The sequence below is a fragment of the Tympanuchus pallidicinctus genome, unplaced genomic scaffold (assembly GCF_026119805.1).
Source record: "Tympanuchus pallidicinctus isolate F22 unplaced genomic scaffold, pur_lepc_1.0 scaffold7, whole genome shotgun sequence".
Lineage (NCBI taxonomy): Eukaryota > Metazoa > Chordata > Aves > Galliformes > Phasianidae > Tympanuchus > Tympanuchus pallidicinctus.
Window position 1 is genome coordinate 19,824,852 of NW_026294791.1, and position 26,640 is coordinate 19,851,491.

Genomic DNA, 26,640 nt, shown 5'->3' on the forward strand with positions numbered 1-26,640 from the left:
AGGACCATGCAACTCAGGCACTGAGATCAGTGCTTGACTATTATGAGACATATCAAGGACAGCCCAGCATTTGCAGACAATTTCCACTCTGTTAAAAGCATTCTTGTCTCAAGTAGAACCAAATGTCTTCGCTTTTTGTTTTAAATTTAGGAATAGTTTACAGAGCATGTACCACTTCCACTATTTGAAATGAAACTTCTAATTTTTATATGTATTTTTTAAAAGAAGTCAGAGACAAAACAAGCCTCCCAAAGGCTTTGTTTACAGTTTTCTTTAACTATTGGAAATATCAGTGTGAGAAACTCAGGGGGCTATCAAGGCTATCTACCAAGCATGCTTCTAGGAGGGTAAACATGCTACATACATGGAATTAATTAAGACAATTACCTTGAAAAGGCTTTATATTGATCCTTTCACTTGGAAGATTAACATCAAAAGATAAACATCAAGAACACAGGCAAATGTATTTCCCTGATGATTAAGAATTCAGTCATGCAGGTGCAATCATGCTGTTACATGGCCCAATGAACAAGCAAAAAATACTGATCGTTATTTGATCCTTCACTATGGAATGAGAGGGGTTTGTTGTTTGGTTTTTTTTTTTTTGACAGAATGATAATCAACTATAAAACATCTCAAACAACATTTCCAAATATGAAACAAAAATGAAGTATAGGCTAGTCTTAAAAACACCGTTACATAAATTGTTTATTTCTCTTTTACAGCAAGTTGTACACTTATAATGCAATAAAGAAATATCACCTGTCTACTGGCTACAGAAAAGATCAGCACGCTTGAACCAGATAAAGAAACGAACATTTATTAGAAACTCGTAGTTTTACATAGCTAAAAAGATAAACATTCATTTCTTAAGAGACAAAGAATATACAAATGAACAGTCATCACAGAGGCACATAATGAAAAATGAAATTTGAAGATGACTCCATCTTTTCAATGCTTGAAAGCATCACCAACATAATTTTCAATATTCATAATGGCACTTGCACACAAAAGTAAGGACCAAGTCTGGAAGACAGACTTTTCTGAAATCACACACACAGTGGCTCATTGGTCACAGCCAGACAACATGACCAGGCAACATCACCAATCTCAAAAATCCCACAAGATACAAACATGTTGGCAAAACCAAGAAACATTCAGATTGGAAAGGCTTCATACGCACGGATGATTTGGATAGAATGACTCCTCAGTTTTTTAAAAAAGTGCAAAGTCCAAGTTTTCCATAAATTGAAGGCCAAAAGACACAGCCAAAGCTGTCATTTTCTAAAATCTGATAAAACATTTTATAATACAAATCTTAGGAAGTAATGTATCAGTTTATGAAGATAAAAAACAATCATGGAAGCACTGATCACAGACGTACATCTGACCTGCTGACTGAAGAACACAGCCCAGTTTTCCACACAAGGAACAAAGGGCACTTGTTGATGCGTTTGATTTTGTGTATACACACACATACACATGGGGCAGCTGTGTGTGTTTGGCTTCATGTGTACACATAGATACCCTCAAAGGCCTTACAGGAACTTAGCATAGGATCTAAGTTCTTCCTGTAGCAATCCAATTTCAGGAAGTGGTCAAAGAGAAGTGTTTTTTGAAGGTCAAGTTGAGTATAAAAATTATCTCTGTAGATTTGGGATTACTGTAAATAAAGAATTAAGACATCATATAGACTGCAGAAAAAGCATAACAAAGGAGTTCAGCAGTGATTGCTTTTCTTACCTCAATATCTGGGACTGAAGGCCACTGAAATAAGACAAATCATACCACCAGCCCCAGCTCCACACCCCTCCAAGAAATAAAGGAAGCGGCTTATACATGGAAATACCTATTTTCTACATGGAGGAAGTGCTGCTTTCGTTTTCTTCTTTAAATGAGGAACTGTTTCTCAAGTACTTACAAGTTCCCTGTGTGTGCTTCACTTGCTTTGTTAACATGAGCCTGATGGACATTAGAGAGCTGCAATTCCATTTGGTCACACAGACAAAAGTATTTCATGACCCAAATTTCATACACAGCACACAAAACTGTGAGGGAAAGCGGATTTGTCCTTCATGACAAGCCTTTAAAAACTTTACATAATAACACAATCCCTTATTTGCTAAAAGCACAAAGGGGACTGTAACCCTTTGATACTAAGGGAAGAAATTATGAACAAGAAGCCTTTTGCTCTTCAAGGCAGCTACGATGAGCTTGAATTCTTGTCCAAGTCAGTTTCTTCCAACACAGCCAACAGCTAATTCATCACTAGCTTAATACTGGATCCTTCACCTCATTTTTAAACAGTAACTTACACTTGTAGGAATGGATCCAGTAATCCAGTAGTCTTTTTCTGTTTCTGTATACTGGTTCTATAAGACATCTAACTGCAATCGAGAGCTTGTCATGCTAGCATTTACAAGTGTGAAAGCAGGTCCAAAGAAGCAAGATACCAAAATCATTGACTGCATTACAAAACACATGATATAAATCAATTGAGGTATTCTAGATACCGTGGAACAGTAGTTTTTCAGGCTCATATTCATTATAGAAAAAACAGGTTAACTTGAAAATAAAGGTGGTGGGCTACATTTAATGTGTTACACTGTTCCTTCCTGTATCTAAGGTAACAATGTTCAGAACTTAGATTGCCTTCAAAAATAATGATATTAAGTGCTTACTTCTAGAAGTGCAAAATGTTTTCTGTGAATGGCTTGAGGACAGGCAGCATGACAAAACAAAGTCACTTTCATCAATTCAGTATCAAGGCAGTATGAACTTCTTCTACCTTTGGTTTCATGTGAGACAAGTTCAGTTAGAGAAGACAAAAGAGTAAAATATGCATGATTATATGAATATGTAGGCATACAGTTGATTTAAATATACAGGTGTTTTTTTTCCTCAATTTAGTGACATTAAAGTGCAACATAGGTATCTGTTTACAAATGGTGTACAAGAAATTAAGTTTCCTCCCACTGGAGAATAAAAACAGAAGTCGCAGCATCTCTCCACAGTCTCTAATTGCAAGAACAGATTACTGAAGAAATCATTTTTGTTCTGTTAATTCCAACCACATTAGAAATATCTCACCTTTCTACTTCAAGCTATTCCTAAATTCTGCTTCATTTTTTCATACACAACGTAACTGATACTGACAGCTGGAAGAACTTTCATAAAATTAGGGGCTATGCCCCTATAAAGTCCTTGGATTCCTTCTGTAGCAACAATTCTTTGAAAGAGGCTGACCATGTTTAGCTGTGGAGCTCCTTCCACCGATGCTAAAGTAAGATGACAACGTTATTGAACAGTTGCAGCAATATCACAATTCTTCAGCAAGTATTAAACATCTGAGTAGCTAGCTTATCATTTTCAGGGCCAACAATTAAAATTTACGTCTTTGCAGTACATCTCTTTAATCCCTAGATATTCCAGAGAGATCCACGTGCCTAAATCCCACTAAAATGCATCACTTACCTGCATATCAGATAAACTCTTAATTCTTCAAGCTTTTTCTTTTTTTTTTTTTTTTTTTTTTTTAAATCCTTCATGCCCACATCCCTGCTACAGCTGCCACAAATAACCTCATTTCAATGAGAACATACACACATTTTCAGAACAATTGGACTCACCTTGAGCCTGCATGCGTGTCCTGACAAGAGCAAGAGGGTAACTGGCTAACTGCCCACATGTGCTGGAAACAGTACCACATCCCAGTAACACAAAAACCCCTGGGTTAGCAGAGCTTGATGCATAGTGTTCTAGCCATGTAGTCTTTAAGAGCTGTCAAGATAAAAGGTTAAATAATAAGACAAGATATCTACATTTGAAAAAGTAAATAAATGTTTACTCTTAAGATCTGTTACGGGTTTCATCCTGGAAAAGCATTAAGTTCACTAAAAGCACAAATCTATGACTGTAGTAAAGACTACACACAAAAACCTCTGCATGTGGTAAAGGACTGCAGACTACAGCAGTTAGTGCCAGGAAAAAGATTCCTTAAATACCACAACACAACACCAGGCAGCAGTGCCCATGCTCTAGTTAACACTTGGGAAGGAACGACCCAGCATGTCATCAGGCACAACAGAAACTCATACAACCAGGCATGCCACTCCATGCAAAATTAGAGATGCAAACCATAGGACAGAACTCCCATATAGCTTGGAAAACACTTGCTGAAGCAATTCTGCTGACTTTAACTACTACTGTATCGCAACAAGACTTCTAAACTAAAATAAAATTAGTCCATGCATATTAGTTACTTGACATATTCTGAAGCAACACTCAGTAAGTGAAGGTAGACAGAACATTTTAATTGGTGCTGATGAGTGTAAGGTGCCAGTTCTTTAAAGGAAACAGTGCAGTGTTTCAAACTCATCACAAGAACAACATGTTGGCTACAAAGAATTCTGTTGACATGCAAAAATACATAAGGAGTTCAAATTACTATAATTCAACTACAAATCAAAAATAGCAAAAAATGAGATAGCTGCAGGACAGGTAACTTAATATGAACACTAGTCAAGTTTTTATGGCTCAGGTTTGCTATATAAAGGTTATGTTCCCAGCCAATGGGGTCATTCAGTTACACAAGAGTGTTCTGTTACCAAAATCTAATACACTTTAACCTTACAAGCACAATTCTTGTCTGACAGAATGGAAGAAAAGAGTCCTGTGTGTTAGATGAAACCACTGCACATAATGACCAGTCTGTACAGGATCCCTCCAAAGGCAGCAAAAAATGACAGAACTGCAAGTCTGGTGAGTTCACTAGCAATTCCCATTTACCAGGGTAACTGTAACATTACAGATGTATTATAAATCTGACTGAGTAACAGTAACCAATTACTCTGTTCAAAGATTAGTAGATGTTACACGAACATACAGTCAGCCATCTGCACTCACCTCATAAACAGCAAGGTCAATCCCAGCATAAGGAATTATACCCAAAATGTTAGGAATATAGCCTTTGTAGAAGGCCTTTGCACCTTCTCTTTTCAAGATCTTCTTAGCACAGTCAAACATCCCAGAATATTGCCCTGTTTTACCCACAGCCAACCTGGTCTTTAAAACCTGAAGGGAAGAATCAGTAGTCTTAATTACATAAATATTTATTACTGTAGTTTCTAAATGCAGGAAAACACAATACATACCTGCTTATTCCATTTTCTGGAACTGCTTTGAATTTGGAAGTACAAGTCTTCTTTATGACTACTACTGTTAAAGGCTGACTAAGGGTAAGCTTCTTCAGATTTTATCACGAATGCAGAATATCACAAACATTATACACTAGCTTACAATTTAGTACCAAAATACACAGAAATATGTCCCACAGAGAAAAGACTAGTTAATCCATCAAATCTCTGCTGTAGCTGTTTTATTCTTCCTCTACATCCATCTCCTCATCTGACTTGGCTCCCTATCATAATACAATATAATTCCTTAGCTCTGTTCCAGACAAGATCATTCCTTGCTTATGCATATAGTGGGAAAGATATAGGTCCAATTCAGCAACAAGTCTGAATATGTACTTAATGTTAAATGCATTATAGGATTTCTTTTCCCAAACTAGATTCCAATGACACATTTAATTGCATATTTCAAAAAGGACATTCATACAAAATGCAATCATACAGTACAATAACCCAGATTTCTGGTGTGCACACACAGAGAAGTGATACCAACACCTGGATTCCCAGCATCTTTTAATAAGCAAAAGATACCTTAAAAGGACAGCTATACAAACAGAAAAAATGACAGCTATCAGCTAGAACAGCATCTATTCTAAAGTATCTAGTGCTGCAATCCTGAAAGGAAGTCAAAAGTAAAAATAACGACATAGGATAAAAGAGTGTATGTACACTCCTACAATAATTTCAAGTGCAAAAATGCCCAACCAGATGTTTGGCAGATTCTAATGGAAGCAAATTCTCTGCTACTAACCTCCATGGGATAAATAGAAGTTTGTGCTGTTGCCCCGGCTAGAGAACCCGATACAAATCTTTCAATGGTGCCTAAATTTCCATCATCTTTAGTGAGTATCTTCTTATACTGTGAAGATAAAGCACATAAAACATCATATGCTTTTTAGAAGATACAAGAGTTCCACTAGAGTTAGGAGTACAATAGAACATGTCTTTTCAAGCTTCACTTATTTTTTCCACACATTAATAGTTGCATTTACAAACCCAACAAAGTTAGCACTATCCTTACTCCATCATCAATGATTCACAAAAGCAATAATTATTCTAACATGCAAAGATGCTGTACATTAAAGGCACCAGTCACTCACACTACTGTCCAGTACTCCAAACAGCCTACAGTGTGCTGCCCAGACAAAGAGGGCTCTGACTCCCTCACAGATCAAGATATCCAGTTGGAGAACAAAAGCTCAGCTCATATGGACACCAGCAGAGATACATACAGTATCATTCAGGACAAACACTATCATGCAGGGACACAACCAAAGTCTGCTCCCAAAAGGGTGGGCAAGAGGAAGGAACAGAATGCTCACAGTTTCTCTACAGCATTTACATCTGCCACTCAGTCTTGCAATTCCCCAAAATTTGATTTTTGTTAATTTTATTTCACTGTTGTACAAAAACATGAAATACATTAATATGGTCTTGCTTAGGCAAAAGGGAAAAAAAAAAAAAAGCAATGATCAGTTAACTACATCAGAAATGTAGTTCATTTTCTAAAGGAGGATTAGGCCTTAACATGATGTGTAAAGCTGATTCTGAGGTAAATATAACTCTGAAATCCAGGGTGAGGGCATCTCACGCACCACTGTGATATTTGACTTTAAAAGAATCCTATTCAAATCCAGCCAGTGTAACACGCTACAGTTTTGGTTGTTCTCACTTTGAAGCTAAAAACGAGATCAACTCAGTACATTGTATCCTATGAAGTTACAAAAACTGAAGGACAGCTTAAAATTTATGACAGATTTAATCTACACTGCTTATAAAAGTCAATGGCCAAATCAGGAAAACAAGATTTAAAATAGCCTATGTTTTCTGCTAGTTAAAACCTGAGTTATTCTACATTACTACCACAAAATCCCCAACCACAACACTAACTCCTATACAACACAACAGCGTACATAATAAACAGTAAGAACTACACACTACTACCTCCATTTCTATTTAGCATCCTACCTGTTCATAAGCCCAGAATTTAATAGCTGTCTCAGGAGCTATTTTGACAACATTTACACCATTTCCCCTCCAGAGCGATCGAACACCACCTTCTTTCAACATTTGCTTAAAACCACTGGCAATATTCATTTTGTTTGATTTTGAACCATGAACCTAAAAAGAAAAAAAACAAAAACAAAAAAAACAACAGAGTAAGGGACAGTGCTCTGATTAGCCTGTAAAACTCATCACCTAAAGCAGCCAGTCACTGCATAAATACACCAACTAGCAAAAAAAAAAAAAAGAAAAAAAAAAAAAAAAAAATTCACCATTGAAAATTTTATTTTAATTGCACAAGTAGTATAACATTTGGTTTACATTTTTGCTGACATCAATGTGGAAAACACTAATGGGCACAAAATATAGAGCGTGTTAAAACACAACTAGATCTCCAGAATTTACATACTCTATTCGGCCATCAACTTTTTGTTACAGGTCTCTAAAACTGAGATGATAAAATGGAAATGAAGAAGTTCTTAGACGCTGCACCTACCTGCATCATTACTTTTAGACGATCTAAAGGTGCTGTACCTGTTCGAGAGATAGCACCAGCCACTCCTCCTGCTAAGAGCTGCTTCCACCACTGTCCACTCTTTTTCTCTTCCTCTGTGAACTCATCTGGAACAGTCAAACTATCTCCAATATCCAGCACCTATTAGAATCCAAAGCAAAGGGCTGTAAATAACCATCTTACTCCACTACCTCGATTTTACCAATAGTGCTAATTCCAAATTAACCTACCAGCTAAGAGCAGAAATAAAATGCTAGTTCAACATAAGTGAATTAGTTTGCATTCAAAAAATCAACTTGCTACGTATTGCTATTGCTATTCAATGAACAGTATTTTTAATTACTTCTAAACAGATATTGAGCAATATACCACCTACCCACCATTTCAAAGACTGCACCATCATCATTAAAAATTACGACAAATTTCTGTCTTGAGTATGACCCAAACAAAGACATCCTGTCATGATCAGTAAACCTTTTCAGAGAGCACTAAGGCTCAAATGCTTACTGTCAATGCTAACCTTCCACCAGACAGTCTTCTGGGATTAGCTTAGTAATCTCTTAAGGACACTAACAAGAGATTTCTCTCTCATGCTAATGTATTCACACATACGTGGGATTTTTTCTCCCTCCTACTGACATCTTAAACTAATCATTTTATAGTTGATATATCAGAATATTCAATTCCCAGTAGCTGTCGTGTATTGGCTTATAAAATGAATGTTCTATGAAGTTTCCTCTCATTATCAGTTACTCTGAAATACATATTAATGACTTCTATTCAGCTATACAAGTTTGACATTTCTTTAACAGTTGCATCTTTGTGTTAACATTCAATATGATCAAGGAACATTCCAGTATTATGCCTTGGACAGCTTTATCGCCGAAGTCTGTGTTAATTGAACATGTCACTTAATGGATTCTTTGCTCTTCATATCACTTATAAGCATGATAAAAACAGAACAATTGCACCAGAGATAATGAAAAGCTAATACTAGGCATAAAGAAAGCCTACAAAGAATCAGGAATGTTTCTATAAATGATAACAAGTACTGACCAGAAAGTATGTTAACTCACAAACCCATTTTTATTGCTGCTGATGTTGCGTTCAGACAATACACCCTAGTGAGATCTCTGTTAAGCAGGCTGACAACTGACTTGCTCGTTCAGACGGTAAAAATCGCAGTATGCAGATTATACATAAATTATTATGTAGATTACCCACAACTGGGGTAAGACTTCACTAGTCTGGATATTGAACATGAAACAGATTTAAGAGAAAATCTTGTTTTTTCTGACATCCATGATTTCCAAATAAGGTGTCATCAGTTACTCAACAACAAATGGAGTCAGCAAAGTATCCATCAGAACTCTCAAAGTATAAAACCAATAGATTTTACAGATACTATATGCATATCTACCAGAGTTTAAACAATATATCTACTGACCCCTAAACGCAACTTCAATAACTAAATCTAGCTTTAACTTCTTTTTTCTTAAATTTAGGAGAGATTTATAACCAAAGACTACAACTATCTTAATAACTGCCAGTGCAGCTATCTCCTCAGAAGATTCTGACAGCAATTAAAATTACATAATTATAAAAGTATACAAATTACAAAAAGCAAACAGTTTCAAGAGCTGTCAGCCAGTCACGTGACATCTCACATCTGCTCTTATCTGAAGCACCAGCTGTGTTACTGCATAGCTGGATTTTGCTTGCTGAGATAACTGGGTCATAACTGAGCCCAAACCAGAACATCACAAGAGACATCTATACCCTTTCCTTAGGAATAATTAAGGACATTCCATAATAACAAAAATAGATAAATAATAAAATGAATTATTAAAAAATAGCTCTTATATTTAAAAGTGATAAAAGCACAAGCCGGGACCAAGCCTATCTGATCACAAAGCAGCACTCCAAGCACTTTTCTTCAGCAAACAGGAACCTAGTTTCTTTCTGGCAAGCACAACTGAATTTAGTCTGTGCAGTGAGAGCTGCTCAAATGTTTCACATCTCAGACTGTTTTTTATTATGGAAGTGCTGACCAGTCCCTCAAAGCATGATTGGTCTCAATAGAAATTCATCTTCACCTAACTTGACAGATTATTCCATAACTATACAGATTACCCTTCCCTGTACCAGAAAAACAAAGTAAAGTGGATTGTTACTGGCTTATATACCTTATTATTCTTTGTTTAAAGTCAGCCACTAAGGTGGTAAGAGCTCCATTCAATGCTAACCTAAAAAACTGTCTGCTTTGTTGCTGTATATCCTATCATTCTTAAAGGAAATTCCATAACACCAAACAACGCAAGAACGTATCGTAGACAAAGACAGCTGTGATCTTATGGTAATGATAATATTACTAGAGAAACGCAATTACTGAACTGACTTCAACACAGGAGTTAAAATGTTTCCATGTATGTTTCAACACATCAAGAGCACTGAACATAAGAATGTAATGTAATGTTGAAGAGAATGCTTAATGTTATTACTACTTTCTATGGAGTATCTCCAAGAGAAAGATTTCCTTCTAGGAATTACTGGCAATTAAAAGGTAACTGAAGAATCTTTTAAATGCACAAAATATAACTGAAGTTGTTATGCTCAATACTATAAGTTGCCCTAGCAGAAACGAACTGAAAAGATGCACTAAATTGAAGTTGAACTTACAGTGGAATGTTTCCAGTATCGGATTATTTCCTCTATGTCCGTAGCAGGGTTAAACATAAAATGATCTCTCCACTCATTCCAATCTACTGACATTGTTCCGTCAGCATCAATACTAAAAAACAAAACACAAACAGAACAAAACCAGCTAAGAAAACAGACTTTATTTGAAATATTGTCCATCACAGTGATCCATTCTACAGACAATATATGGAGACTTCAAGGGTAAATCTGCCACGGTATTTCAATACCATACATTTCTTATTCAAGTGTATCTAGCATTCTCTATTGGAAAACAGATACAGATATAGATACAATATATATATATATATATAAGATACAGATACAATAGAAACAACCTTTGTTTCTAACAATATTTGTATAGAAATGAGGTATAAACATTCCCCTCCCAAAACCGGATGCTAAAACAGGGTTATATGCTAAAACAGGGTTATATGTTCTGGGGTTATATGCTATAACCCAAGAACAGATGGAATGTGAGAATTCCTATATATGCACTACTGAAGTTACCAACACCATTTCAAAGTTACAAACCCATTCAATTGCTGCATTCTCTGAATTATAAGAAATATGAAGAACATAAAGAAGCTCAGAATATTAATTTCTGACCTTTGCAGGATCTTTTCTGCCTGTTTTTCTGAAATGTTTATACCCAGTATCTTGAGGGACTGGACAACTTCTGATGGCTCAATTTTTCCTTGAAACATAAAAAGAAAGATAATGATATATACAATACAGAGTCCACTGGACTTAACATTAGTCTGAGACTGCCTTGAGAGACTGAATGTGCTCAAGTCTGTGGAGTCAGACAACATACATGACAGAGTCCTAAAGGAACTGATTAATGTGGTTGCCAGTCTCCATCATACTTGAAAAGTTGGGGCCATCAGGGCTGGAGCACCTCATGAAGACAGGCTGAAGGACCTGGGCTTGTTCAGCCTGGAGAAGAAAAGGCTGTGGGGAGATCTCCCTGTGGCCTTCCAATTTAAAGGGAGATTATAAATAGAAGGGAAATCAACTTTTTGTACAGGTAACAGGACAAAGGGAATGGTGTTAAACTAACCCAAACCTCCCCTCCTTTAGATGTCAGGGGGAAGTTTTTCCACTGAGAGAGCGGAGAGGTGCTGGAACAGGCTGTCCACAGAGGTTTTGGGTGCCTCTGGAGGTTTTTAAGGCCAGCGGGGATGGAGCCCTGGGCAACCTGATCCAGTACATGATCTAGCAGTTGGCAACTTTGCCTATGGCAGAGGGATGGGACCTTGATGATCTTGAGGTCCCTTCCAACTCAAACCATTCAATGTTTCTAATATTCTATAACATCTACACAATAGCAAAAGATTATTTAAGAAAAGAATTTCAACAGAGGCAATGCATTTTTATTATCTAAGGACAGAGCAAAGGTAAGAACACTAAAATTCTACACCCAAATAAGATACATACAGTAAGTTAACAGTTATTTTATCTGTAATTGATAGACAGTAACTTCCTTATAGCCTTACTCTCTACAAAGCAAAGACACCCAGATGAACAAATCTGGAAAGTAAAAAAAGAAAAGGGAAAAAAAAAGAGACTTATTTCACCCTACAGAAAACACTAACTGCGTTCCTGTTAAGCCAAAGAAATCAAGGATTCCCACACATAATTTTTTGTCTCCAATTTAAACAAAATTTAAGTCAAGATAACTTTGGAAATGTAGTTCCTTCAAACATTTGAACACATCAAATAGCAGCCTACCGTCATTGTTTTTGTCCAGGCTCTTAAACGCCAGTTTCATTTTCTTCTCATGATCTTTAAGATACTGCATAAATTCTTCAAAATCTAACTGCCCATCCTGGTTAGTGTCGCCAGCTTTAAAGATTTTCTGTTGGGAGAAAATGTAACATCTGACTTTATGAAATATAGCAACTCACAAGGTAACAACAGCATAACACAGCTGAGGTTTAACATGTACCGTATTGGCCACACTGAGAGTCAAGTCAGGAAAACACAGAGCTAACACACACTTCAGAGCTTGGTTTTGTCCCCAGAATTTAACAAATTCTTAGTAGCTTCATAATGACAAGAAAAAAAACAAACTGTACTCAAAGATGGCGTTAGCTTTTATTCCCAAAACTTGCTTATTCAAACACAAGTTACACCTCCAGGGATCAAACCATCTGTGGAGGACAGCCTGGGAGATATGACAAAATCATGGCAGAAAACAATTCTAAGCCTGCGATTTTCTAGCTCTACTTGAAGTCTACAACATTCCAGTACAATTCCACAGTCTCAGCTATCCTCTTGAATCCAGTGGTCTATTCTGAATTACACTAGCAATTAACTATTTAAATACTGACAAAGAATTCCTCAGCACACACACCACAACAACAGTTATCTTCCACTTTTGCATATATTTGCTCGTAACTGCCCTGCTGATCAGACAGCCTGCATATAAAATTAACTACGAGTTGAACACATTATACAATTGCCAGCACAGTACAAAACAAGCCTGAAATACAAAAGCAATGGCATGACTTATACTTTTCATTCAAAGCACCAAAACAGTGTATCATCCTTATGTGTGAAAATACACTTTACAATAAATGGGAAATTAAAGCAACCTCTCAGGGTGTAACAGCTGAGGCAAGTCTGCAAGGGCAAAGCACAGAGGCGAGCAATGCCCAGGCTAGCAAGTTCTGCAGGACGTATCAGCTTGGATCTGAAGCCACAGTACAAACTGCTCCTTAAACAGAGCAGTAGACAGCAGTGGGATCAGGACAGAAGGCCCAGCAGCATTGCTCCAGTGGGCACTGCCCACTCTCTTCATGTGCCCACAGTGCCACTGGCTCATCCAACAGGATGCAAAGAACAGGGGAAGGAAGTTCATCCCAACGCTTCTGCTCTAAAACAAAAGATTTGAGGGGAAGTTATGTCCCGTTTCTTCATTTGGGCACTAGTTCCTGTGTTGTTGCTCAGTGTGGGTAATCCCAAGAGGACAATGCACAGTACAAGAGCAATCTGAAAGCATGAGTTACTGAGCACATGAAGGTATATTTACAGCATATGCCAAAAATTCTTCCAAACACCTTCTATTTTGCAAGACTGTCTTGCACAACTGCTAAGTAAATCAGCAGCATTTGCTTGGTCGTTGTAATCAACAAAGTCTGTTTTATTTTACTTTTTTTTTTTTTTTTTTTTTTTTTTTTTTTTAACTTCCACCATGACACACCATAATTAGTGTAAATCCTCAAAAGGGCAAAGTCTAACAAGATTAGCCTACAGACACCAAACATAAATGAAGCTGAGAATTCTGGTCTGGTTATTGCTTTCAAAAGTGTTCAGACATCCGTAACGTCCCCTTCATCTTTCCTTATCCACACACTAAAAAGTTTAATGCTTAATCTCAGAAAGAAAAAAAACAAAGAAAAGCCACCCAAAATGTATAGTACTGATAGGGTTCTCAATTAAAAGGCTAAGGATTACATGGTACTCAACAGTGAAATATATGGGCAAATTATTTAGCTCTGATAACGCAGCACACTATGCACAGGGAAATCTATGCGAGATATCACATACTCCAACAAAGGTGTTTGATCTCAGCTGAGAAACATTTCTGTGGTTCTGTCCTTAATATACTCCAGCTTAGCTGTTGATTCTATCAATAACTCATCAACAATAATCTACTCATCAATTCAGTAACATGTAATGCCCACATCCTACAAAAACAAACACATCATATTTACTTAATTTTATGGATGCATTCCTGACAACCACCTTCTAATAGACAAATCCATCAAAAGAAGTCCATTAAAAATGACTCTTGGCAGAAGGAGCCCCTGCACTGAAGACAATGCCATCCCAACCCTTCACCCAGCACACACAGCATCCTGTATCACATGGTCCTCCCAACCAACTCAGTAGGGGTCAGTTATGTAAACTCTCATAAAGGCCAGCTGGTACTGCTCCCTACCTGAGCTACACAAATAGGAAACAAGGAAAGTGTTGTTCTGGCTCAGAGGCACAATAAAACATACGCAACATTCCGATTACAAATCCTCCACCGCTCAGGATGACGTGAGCCAAAGAAAGCAGAAATTCCTCAGAGGTTCACAGAGCTGGCAATTAGCGTGTGTGAAGGGGGCACCTTTCTCTCCATCTGCCCCACAGGCACACTTCATGTTGCAGCAGCTAGGAAGCCACGTGCATGAACCTCCACCTATCCTGGTCCTGCCATTCTTTTACAAATTTCAAGCCTGTTTGAGCAGAATAGAAACAGCAGGGAACAAAAACGCACGCTGTACCTCAGCAGGCGCACACACTTTCCCCCCTCTCCTCCCCCAAAGATCTGAAAAGTTAATATAAATAAAAGCTTCTTAAAGCCTGTAAAAATGTACTCTTTATGTAAGTGTTGAAGTTTGAGACTGAAACCCCAAGCCTGGGGGACAAACAGAGCACTCTGAGAAATGCCTTCCACACAGAGGACAGAAATGGGCCGGTGGGAGCTGCACAGCCTGGCACAGCCTGGCACAGCCCCAGGAAGCCAGCAGGTGCTGCAGCGAGTGCAGTGCCAGCCCCCACATGCAAACTGTTCACTCACAGCACATGCAAAAACTCAGCCCAACTAGATCAGGTCATGCTGGACCACGTCTGCTTGAGTTGTGAGCTCCTCCAAGGAGGGAGATGCCACAGTCTGCCTGGGCAAGCAGTGTTCAGTTACCTCACTGATGTCCAGCAAGTGATCAGACTGCTGCTCCTCATTTCATATACTGCCAGATAAGACATTTCACATAGTTGTAACCACTTGTCACCACATCACTTCCTGCTTCAACTACTTCTCTGGTGGAAAACTGGATGCATTTTTAACATAGGCGTGTTTACAACAATGGAGCAGGACCAACTTAGGTGCCAGCTGCTGCGTGCAAGCCCTGGGAACCAGTGCTAAGCGTGCCCAGCACTAACACCTGCCACGTACTGTTGCTACCAGGGAACCACGTCACCCTTCGGTAGACCCAGCTCTGAGTCACAGGAGTTTCTTTTCTTAAGCGCTGCCATTTCTTTTCTCATCTAAAAATGTCAACCAAGAAGCATAAAGATAATCTGCTATACAGTGAAGCAGTGACCAGAAAGAACTGCTAAGAATTTACAGAGCTACAAATACTTAAAGATCTATTCGGATCATCTTTCATTCTCACGCTGCGGGCCTCCACACATACAGACTACAACACTCCTGTGCTGACCCTGTTTGGCCATGACATTCCTTCCATTTTTACTTTTTATAACAATTCTTTCACTTCTGTTCTTCTGCTTTGTAGTTTGTTACACTCTGCTCTCCAAGTCCTGCACAGCAAGGCTACAGCAATTCGAGAGACCAAAACTAGACAAATAGTGAAGAACTTTCTTACATAAAACATTTTTTCTCCAGAAGGGTTCCTGGATGTGGGAACCTAAGCCAGCGGGTCTGTTGAAAATGTCAGCAAAGTTACAGACCCTAAAAAATCCTGACTTCAAAAGTGTCCCAATGAATTATCAGATTACTCTGTGCCAGTCATGAACTTGAACACATTCACTGCTATAGAAAAGAAAGAAAATGCAAAACAAGCAATCATAGTTCTTTCATGTAGACTTTTCTTTTAAATCTACACTTGAGTTTTCCTATGGTACTTGGTGTAACAGTTTTTGCATTACATATAAGCCACCACATTCTTCTGGTTACAAAACTGAACTGCGCATGAAGTGGAGCTACTCAGAACAAATGATTGCCTGTATTAGCCTGTTATTACAGCTCATTAATACAACTTCCAAAAAAATTAACAGGAAGAAATCCATCAAGAAATTACTGGGCATTTCTGGCTTCCTATTCTGCTAATTACAAGTAAAAATAAACAGTATTTAAAGACTCAGAATTGGTGCAATTAGCAATTCATTGTTCTGTAATCTATGGATAGAGCTCCAAAGGGCACAGTCACAGATACAGCACAGAAAACAAGCCAACACCAAGGTAAGAACAGTGTGTCTTTTGGACACAGAAGATACATGTTTTCTTTCAGTATCCTTCAGATGCCTATCTCAAGGATACTTCTCGGCAGCAATCCTGTCATTCCCTTCATTCCCTTCTCCTCCCTCTATTCTGTTCTTTCCATTTTTGCCTCAAAAATAATTAGCGTCAGTCATTCACATAACTCCGCATTTCGCAATTATAAATGTTTTAGACTGAAATCTACTGGGATCCAGCCGCAGCTTGATCACAAGCAGCCTTGGTCTTCTCTGGACACACATCCTCTCATACCAAGAACTGGTATTTTTTTTCTGGCTTTTTTTTTTCCTACCTGTATCTGCCAAGACTACACAAATCCATAACACAAAATGATAATGTGAAACACAGTAGAAAAGTTTATTAAAACCACTCTTGTGACAGAGCATTTGAGGGATAAACACAGAATGAAGCCAAAGGGCCCCAAGTTGCACCCACACATCGCTCCAGTCAATGAGTCCCAATAACACTAACAAATAAGACCGCTGTCAAAGTTCAAAAATACCTCCCGGCATCCTGCTTTGAGCAAAGCAATCATTTGCATTACCTCCCTAGAAATCCCACTATATTTTCACATCCCATTCTTATTTGTTCACTTCTTTCCCAAAGGCTATCATGGCATTTAAACAGTACCCAGCAGGTGACACTGTCAGACACCGCCATAAACAGAGCCCCCCATCCTCATACAGCAGACACGCACTGTTTGCAGTAACAGATCCTTCCATCAACTACAGCTATCTCCTTCCTGCTCTTTGCTCTCAGCACCTCACTCTGCAGTAGGGAAGGGCGAGCCACAGTCTTCTTACTGGTTCATCACAGGTAAGAGCAAAATTACAAGTTCCATTAACACAACTGATTACTCCAAGCAGATCATGTTCTGACTGCTGAGAATTCAGTGTCTTTGGTCCCCATTTCCGTTACATGGAGGTATCTCATCACACTGCTTCTTCAATTAAAAGGACCTTCACATAGCTGGGCATAACTAGACTTACATTTCAACCTGACAGACAGACCAAATAAGATTGTACTGTCTCCAGAATGCAGTTATTCATTCCAATACTATCTTCCTATGTCTAGCTCCAGGACTCAACACATAAATAGATCCTGAGTGTGAATGGTTGGCCGTTTCTAGCAGAAACTGAAGCTTAAAACACGGAGCTTGCCTCCTGCAGGTTTACTGTAAGGATTGATTGCAACAGAAGGAAAGAGTGAACAAAAATAGTATAACCATGCACACCATGTATGGTGCTCGTATCTAAGAGACTCACTGCATTCTGAAGACACGGGATGAGATCATTTGCGATCTGATCCCAGCATCTTTTTAGTATTGCTATCAGACAACTCTCCTAACCCAAATTAACTGTACAATAGCTGTTAAAGTAGTTGTGGAGATCCATCTGATGTTTTCACCACACTGGATTCCTTCTTTGTAGGCGCTGACATACAATGTTAGGAATCTTTTGCAAAGCTTTACAAAGTTATCCTTTCCTAGCAAGTAATATACTACAAAATAAAAAAGGAGTCATCCTGGCAGCCTTTAAGAAGCAGACATTTCGGATTTTTCAGTGGTTTACTTTTCTGTCACACACTGACAGGAGGCAGGTCAAACAGACCGCAAAGTCAGGAGCTTCTGTCACTTTGGGCTAGGATGCCTTTCTATGGAGAAAAAGAATGATTCTTCCTTAAAGAGGAACAAGTTACCTACTTGCAACACATCAATCTGATATCTACTGTGTTACTTCATCTAAAGAGTGTCCCATCGCACATTAAACATCAATAAAACTGTCAAGAAAACAGATGAAAGCTTAATTCAAAGGAGCGCACATGTCTATTGCTCGAATGGATAGCAGCTCTGTAACTTCAGAAACCACACAAACTCCTAGAGAGAAATACACATTGTTTCAGTGCAAAGAGAAAAGCAGTAATAAGAGCATAATCACTAATTTATAGCATGAAGGCGATGACTTGGGATGAGCCAATAGACTTTGCAGGGAAACAAGTAAGCCATCTGTTGTTTACCAAAAGTTAGCCAGGAGGGAGCAGTGTTCACCATAAGTACAGCGACCAACACTCCCAAGGAGACATGTTTCACTACAAACAGGAGGTTTTTGGAGATCTAACCCAGACTTGCACCTTATCAAGTGAGTGCAAGGCCTGACACCCTGACTCAGCCACAAGAAAGTGCAGTCTGCTCTTCTATAGGATATCCAAAGGTCTGCTCATACCCACATCCCCATGCTATTGGGCAGGGCAGAACCCTTGGCCACATTTATAGTATCGCTCCATTTCATTTCCTTACTCATTAGTTAATAGCAATTATAAGATTATTTCTGCCTCCCCAAACATAAAGGTGAAGACTACATATGTAACTTCATTAATAAAATGCCTTTTTACCAAGTAGTAAAAAGTTTATTGAATTAAACACCAATCTAGAGCCTGAGATAGGGACTAAGTGGGAGAATGCAGCTTCAAGTAGTGCCTCAAGTAAGAGCACAAGAAGCAGATTAGTTGCATAAAGACAGGAAAGAAAGCAACAGCAAGTCTCACTGAGGCTCTCCTACTATAGGAAGTCTTTTCAAGTAAAAGCTATGTGCACCATTGAAATGGTGAGCATATAAATGTTCTAGTGCACTCTAGTAATTGGTTGACCCACCTCAAAAGCCTGATGTGACTCACGGCTGACTGTTTACACTGTGTTTCTCAGGAAACTAGAACAGCCCGTTCCTACTCCCCATTACAGCCGTGAGGGTGTAGCTTATCTCAATTGATTTCATAGGTTTCACTACCAGTTTGTCCTGCATCAATCAAGGCTTGGACAGACACTTAGGTCTGCACTTTGCATGGAAAACATCATGCGGAACATAAAAATCACTTGGAACTTCACTTGTGAGTTGCTCAAAACTTCAGAAACATGTCACTTATGTCTCAGGACTCTCAGTAAACTACATTGGAAGACCATCCTCATTAACTGTCAGAAAACAGGACACCTATCCCTTTATTGTTCTCTTTAACTAAAAACCCTAGATTGTTACAGTCTAACTGGTACAACAGGTTTTCAACAACTTGTACATAATGCGTGACTGGAGCTTGCGACCAGTTCTCATGGGTAAGCAGACCCAACTGTCCTTCCTTAATCAACCAAGGGCCGAAAATCCAGGTACACTTATTTCATTACAAAGATGATTTTGACCACAAGCAATATTCAAGTGGAAGTATGCTTACGACTCATTTATACTCTCACAGTAGCACCATTCAACTCACACAAGACCTGCAGGATACTTCTCCTTCAGGCATCTAAGGCAGAGAGTTACATATATCAAGAGGGAGGAAAGCAGACCAAAACCTCTGGAAGGAATAAGGAGTGTGCCAGAATTAGCACAAGGTCACTGAAATTGAATGGCTTACCCAACATATCTCTGAGCACTCTTGTCAAAGTTGAAGTTCACCTCTCTCATCCTCTACCAGAATCTACACAATGGCTCACTCTGGCACAGTACTGGGACGCTGACTGCTCTTGATATTGAAATAAAGAACAGCACCATTAAAGTAACAACTCAAGCACAGGCCTCTGCTGTACCTGTTTAGCCCACCACACCTACATCTGACTTGCAGAAGTACAACTGAAGTCCAAATTCCTCCATGTCGTTTGGAAGTTATGTCTGCTGAAAGATGTATGAAGCCAGACAACACTGCTTAAGCATCAGTGCACACCACCATCAGCATTAGCCCAAGCCATACATCTCACATGACCGCAGATACAAGCTACCTGCTTTCCAAAATAATTTTCATGTCCACGTACCAGTTCTGTTTCCTAATGAAAGATCGGCACAAGAGAAAGTGTTACAACTGCTAGAATTAATGGAGCCCACTGAAGACAACTTCAACAGCTTCAGTAAACAATACCTTATAAAGAGATAAAAGTGAAACCTAGAAGCTGCTCCTATAATGCAGACTTGCTTTATCACACAAATACTTCCACCCTCAGAACTGGGCATTAAATGATTTTACATTCTGATCCTGAGGCATCATCAAAAACAACTAGAAAACAGAAGTTTCTCATCCAGGTGCAGATCAGATTTGGTGGCGTAAGAGCACTTCAGCACTTGATTACTCGTTTTACTGACTTAGGCAGAAACCATTCATAAAAGGGAATAGAAAAACATCGCAGTCACAGAATGATAGTACTGACTGGGTTGGAAGAGACCTAAAAGATAATTGGGCTCCAACCCCCTGCCACGGGTTAGCTGGCACCTGACAGCTCCAGCTGCCCAGGGCACCACCCAAGCTAGACTTGAGGACCTCCATGAATGGGGCATCCACAGCTTCTCTGGACAGCCTGTGCCAGGGCCTCACTGCCTCAGAATAAAGATTTTTTTTCCTAACACCTAACCTAGAACTCCCCTCTTTTGGTTTTAAGCCATCACAGTCACTGTAGAACCTGCAGAACAAAGCGAGAGCTGTATCTGTTCAGCAGTCACAAGGTTACCGCTATACTCAAGCGCTTTTACACGCAGGAGCTGTGACACCAGCTGCCACCGCGTGCCGATGGAGAGCTGGGCTCACCCGCTTGTTCTGACACTGCTGCCAGCTGCCACACAACTGAAACAGAATCTTACCTACCCACTGGCTACACACTTACTCTGACCTAGATCGTGCAAACAGCGACTGAAACCACAGCCGTGAGCTACATCCTTCCCCGCGCTGGGACAACATCGCACACCACGCGATACGGGCCAAGGAAGTGCAGAAGTGATGAGCGATGACTAAGCTAGGCCAAGCCCGTCTGGCAACAGAACCACCGGCTGCTACGCTCTGAATAGCGTTTGCACTCGAGTTACCACACTTATAACCGTACAGCACAGCTCCCGGAGCAGGCCCGAAGCCGGCGGCACACGGCTGCGTCTCGGGCAGCTCCGGCTCCGGGCAGTCCCCGTGGGCAGCGCCGCCTCTCAGCGACCCTCGGGACGAGGCGCGGGCTGCGGAAGGGACCGCCTCGAGAAGGGCCGCGCCGCGCTCCTACCTCCTCCGCCTCCTTGCCCAGCGGGATGCCCATGGCTTGGAGGCCCGTCTGGAGCTCGGCGATGTCCACCCTCCCATCCTCGTTGAGGTCCAGCTTCTTGAAGAGGTTGGCGTACCGCGAGTCGCCATCCCGGCTCCCGTCGCAGGCGGCGGGCAGCGCGAAGAAGCGCAGGAGCGGCAGCATGGCGCGGGGCACAGCGGACGGCCGCACACAGCCGCTCGGAACCCCGGGACCGGGTGCGGGCAGGAGGGGCCGCGGGAGGAGCGGGGCCGGCCCCGCCCGCGACGAGACGGAGAGCGGCGGCACCGCCCCACCCGCCCGAGGCGGCCGCGAGGGGCGCGGCAACGCGCGCGGCGCCGTGAAATGGCCGCTCCTCCCGCCGCGCCCCGCCCCGCTGCAGCCATAGGAGCTCTCGTGGGGGCGCGGCGCTCGGCTGCGCGCAGATAGCACCGCTGCCCTGTGCTTTCTGGAGGCGCGCGGTGAGGCTCGGAGAAGCGCTCCGGCAGTGCTGATGTGTCAACCTACAGTAAGCGTCGCCAGCGCTGAATGTAAGCAGACCGCCCTGCGCGAGGCGCCCACGGGTCTCATACGGCTCGGAAAGGCGTCTGTTCTATCACGCACCGGCTGTGATGCGCTGCTGCCGACACACCCGATGTAGGTGGCCTGCTCTTAGAGAGCACTACCGCCTTAAATAGTTGCCATACCAGCGATACTCCGAATCTTAACAGGGCTATATTGGGATCACCGCAGTCACCGCGCAGCGCTGAAACCACACGAGCAGCCGCACACGAGCAGCCGCATCTCTTGTGGATAACCCACAAGAGATGTCCTCCAAACAGCTCGCCTGGGTCAGCCGAGTAGAACAACGACAAGGGGAAACAATTGGCTCATACGTAAATCATGGTGCAAATGCCAGAAGGCAAAGCACCCACTCGCAGGCACAGCTGGCATAGGAACCAAAGGACAGCTAACAGAAGCAGGCTGTTCATTGAGCACTCGCTGTCCATCTGGGAGCTGCACTGTGGCCAAGCACAGCCACGCCAAACACTGCCCTCCTGCTGCATTTCACAGTCAGTGCGCAGCCACAGGGAGTGTCTCAGCCTCAGAGCAGGAGTTTGGTGGCCCTGTCCAAGGATTAATCAATAAAGCTCATCTGGTACATTGTCACTCAATAGATTTACCTATTGAGTTCGACAGGATTGAATGAATTACCTTGTATTTCTAAAGGCAATATGATTTCACTGTAAGTTTATCAATGCACAGAATAAATCAGGTGGGAAGGGACCTTGCAGGGCTCCAGTCCATCCTCCTGACCAAAGCTCAGCTGTGAGTTCAGCTCAGCATTTGTCCAGCCTTGTAATCTCAACAGATAGGGACTGTGCAACCTCCCAGACAGCGTGTCCTACCTGACATCACCAGGAGAAAAGTTTCCCCTTCAATACAGTCTAAGCCTTTCTTGTTTCAGTTTCTACTTGGTGTCTTATATCCTTCCACCCTGCTCCACTGCAAGGACCCTGACCTCATTTCCTCCATAACCTCCATTAACCAATGGGGGGAAGTGAAGGCTTCTTTCTATGCCTCACAAAGGTTATTCTTGTACCAGTTAGGAAAGCCCACTTTCTTCAACATCTCATGGAGAAAGTCCTCCAGGCTCTCCCATGCCTGGTGACCCTCTGCTGAGCTTTCCAGCTTCTGCCATTCAGATACTAGGGAGCCCATAACTGGCCTGGACTCTCTAACCACAGCCTAATTTGCACTAAGCAGAGAGGAACAAACACTTCCTTCCTTCTGCTGGCTGCAATCCATTTCATACAGCCTAGGGAGCAGCAGGTCTTTACTTCCAGGGCCCATGCTCAGCATGCTCTCTGGCAAGAATTGCTCCCCGGTCAGGTCTCCAGCCTGCATCATTGTGAGAGGTTATTCCATCCTACATGCAGTACTTTTAATTTGTTCCTGCTCAAACTCATAGGGTTCCTCACAGCCCATTCCCTCATTATCACTGAATGGCAGCCCCACACCTAAAGACAAGTGACTCCCTCCACACTCTTGTCCTCCCCCCCTCCAGGTAGCTGATAAATGAGACGGGTCCAAATTACCCATTACTTTGGCCATACAGCAAACTTTAACTAACCTGCACCTTGCAACAGGCACAGCCTGAACACTCTTCACTTCTTTCTGGAAAGAATGAACATGAATGTTGCTGAGGCCACTGCAGCTCAGCATCAAAGCACTCTAGTGTAGTCTTCAATTCTGTATCTGTTATTTTTAACTCCTGCCGTCACCCTTACATCTTCAAGAAAAAAGAAAAAAAAAAAGAAAACAGGGAATGTAACATTATCCTTTATCACAAATCACATCATGCAATTAAAAACTATCTATACTAGTGACTGAATGCACTCCATAGAAATAAGCAGAAGTGGGAATGAAGCAGCTGCAGAAGAAGATATGACTAGCATATCATATTTCTGACATGCAACAGGACCATTATCAGAGGTCTTAAAACAGTTTCTTTTATGAGTATCATACTAAACACTGTACTTAAATATTAACACAATGTATACACTAGAAACATGCAAAAATTAACACCAAATACCTGGAATGCATTTTACTTGGCCTCAATTTTACTCAATATTGTCAGTTCATGCCATTCACATGTTCAGCATAAGATAATCACTTCCACAAAATCAGTAAGACAATATACAGGCACTCTCAGGAATTCGCAGGCAGTGAGTGGCAACTTTTTCCTAGCAGCATGATAACAAACACTGCATTTTGGCCATTACTTTTTAATGTATACAGCTAATGCATGTGTACACAAACAAAATGCCATCTAATAAAAATAATGTTAGCTGAAATTAGCACATGTAGTAGAACTGAATACAACTATTATCTGTTATAATTGAACTGAAGTACAGTAATGCCCAATAGGGATGATTAAGAAACAATCAAATCAAGCAGAGAAATTCAGTGGGACACTGGCTTTTCTCCTAATAACCCTGGAGCTGTTGATAGCCCAAAAGTAAGAGGAGAAGAAGAAAAGATGCATTTAGTCTTCCTGAGGATAAAAGGAAGAAAAGCTAGTTGTAGCATGTTTGACTAGGATTAACGTATCAGGACAGTTATGATCTGTATCACACATTATACTGTTAAAAGCTGTGTGGGAAATTCAGCCACAACACAGAGCTACAACTCTGCTTATAGTATTCATATTTACAGACTGAAAATGCAGGTTATATTTAGTTCATCCACCTGTTTAAGGTGCGAAGCAACAAGGACTTCATTTTTCACTTGCCCTTGTTTCCGCAGAAATGAAGTAGTACAGGTGTGTGCAGGAAGTTTAAGCAGTGTGACTTCAATGTGAGTAGCTGATAGGAAGAAGAAAAGTAGATCAATGTCTCAGACATTTTTGCATCCATAGATAATCTGTTAGCTATGCCTGAGAGGAAGCCATTGTCCTTGAAAGATGCAAACTAGTCAGGCCTAAGCAACATGCTGCATAACATTCAAAACCACAACCACAAATGCATTTCCAGATCTCTGCTTAATTTACGTATCTGGGAACTAGAGATTATGTTTCTGCTATTATGAAAATAGCACTACCAACATTAATTCTTCTACAGATGGTCTTAGATGACAGGGTTGGGAGCTGCATTATTTACAAAGTTCTTTGTTAAGGAGTTCGGAAATGCTCACCTTCCTGCACAGCCACAAAGGGCGTCTGTGAGTCAAGAAGCATCCTCACCTAAAATATGCATCTAAAACAGGATTGAAATAAAACTCTAATACCTGTATTTTTTTCCCCACTGATATCAACACTGAATAGTATCAGAACATCAAAAAAAAAAAAAAAAAAAATCTGTTTAACTCAGTAAAAGAGCTTTTAATTAGTATGCATTAATACACAGTAATTCATACTAATACATCAATGTTTAAATCACATCAATGCTACCCATTTAGAGGAAGTTCTATAAATATCAGAAAGCCTAAGAGGCTAGAGATAGACTTAACATATTTTATTGATAGACTAGAAGGTAGCTGAATTGCTTTATGTGATGAAGTGTTTGCTTGAGATACCATAGCTCTAATTGTAGAAAAAAAGAGAGAACAATACACTTAAAAATACCTTTGAATTGTGCATATTACCTACTGCAGGAGCCAAAAGTCATTTCTAGCTTAATACTGTGGACTACTGGGAAGATAAATATTTTTTCATGAGATCATATCCAATTCTGCAACACAGTTCAAAAAAAGACCATTAAGAACAAGCAACCAGTTTCTGTCAACTGAATGAGCGAACCTCAGGATACACAGCATAAATTAGAATATGTCAAAACAATAAAAAGAAAAGTCACAGCTAAAGGATTGTTTGGTTTGGGATACAGTGAATACTGCTGTGCTATAGTTTGAAGTACAGTTAATTAAATCTCCACCAGCACAGAATTTTTCTGTTGGCCTTCACACAAGGCCAACACTTCAGACCCTTACTAGCTTTTACAAAAATGCACTGATCAATTCAGATCCTGTGATTCCTCCACGCTGTCTTTCCTAGCATGTGGTTCCAAATTGTTTCATCCTGACAAGAGGTACTATGTCTTTGTTAAGACTGGTGCCAGAATACAGGAGTGTTGTGTGATTCAGGACACATATTTGTTAGCAGATAAATCAGAGCCTGCCTATGTGGGTTAATAATAAATACATTCAAGCATTTTTGGAGGACTGAGACTTTACAAGCAATATTTTAGGAGGACTGAAACTTTATTTTAAACAGTACAAGTAATTCAACAATAGAGCTTACTTAACCACATCACACTCGCGCCCACTGAGGTCACTTCTCAGTTTAATTTAGTTTCAAACATCCAATTTCATCTCTTTGACAACAGTTACAGTGCTTACTGTACTGTTGCAGTGCAACTGTACTGTACAGTGCAACTGCAACTGTTGAAAGCACTGATCTGGATGCAGGTTACAGCCCGAATATCATAGCAGTTCAAGACCAGAAAACATCCTAAAGCACAAACAAAGAAAAGAAAATTCTACCAGTTCCAAATACTGTTATTCTCAGGGGAAAAAAAAGCTGCAAGGCAAGAATAAGAGTGCCCAGCAGGGAAGTAGCATTACAGTAAGGGCACCAGAGGAACACAGGTTGCTTGAGTAACATCCCACCTCCAGAGATAAACATGAATGCTTCAGAGTGTTTTAAAAG

The 26,640-nt window shown here is 40.4% G+C and overlaps 1 protein-coding gene across 2 annotated transcripts; it reads right to left on the reverse strand.

The window, feature by feature from the left end:
* Nucleotides 1–804: 804 nt before the first annotated feature.
* Nucleotides 805–26,462, reverse strand: SLC25A24 (solute carrier family 25 member 24). 2 transcript variants are annotated; one of them, XM_052667015.1, is made up of 10 exons: nt 26,365–26,462; nt 12,142–12,268; nt 11,017–11,104; nt 10,390–10,501; nt 7,693–7,851; nt 7,161–7,313; nt 5,944–6,051; nt 4,906–5,073; nt 3,630–3,780; nt 805–3,278 (listed from the first exon to the last, which is right to left on the reverse strand). In XM_052667015.1, exons 2-10 carry the CDS (start codon nt 12,209–12,211, stop codon nt 3,100–3,102), a joined length of 1,188 nt encoding a protein of 395 aa, XP_052522975.1. In that variant the 5' UTR covers nt 12,212–12,268; nt 26,365–26,462; the 3' UTR covers nt 805–3,099. The 2 variants fall into 2 exon arrangements, with proteins under 2 accessions (XP_052522975.1, XP_052522976.1); XM_052667016.1 differs by lacking the exon at nt 26,365–26,462 and adding an exon at nt 21,438–21,762.
* Nucleotides 26,463–26,640: the final 178 nt, after the last annotated feature.

Coding starts and splice junctions, on each gene's coding strand:
- SLC25A24 (XM_052667016.1), bottom strand. CDS start 21,620: ATGCTGCCGCTCCTGCGCTTCTTCGCGCTGCCCGCCGCCTGCGACGGG. Junction 5,074..5,943: donor CTTCTATTTATCCCATGGAG/GTTAGTAGCAGA, acceptor TCTTCCCTTCAG/GTTTTAAAGACCAGGTTGGC. Junction 3,279..3,629: donor GACACGCATGCAGGCTCAAG/GTGAGTCCAATT, acceptor ATCTTACTTTAG/CATCGGTGGAAGGAGCTCCA.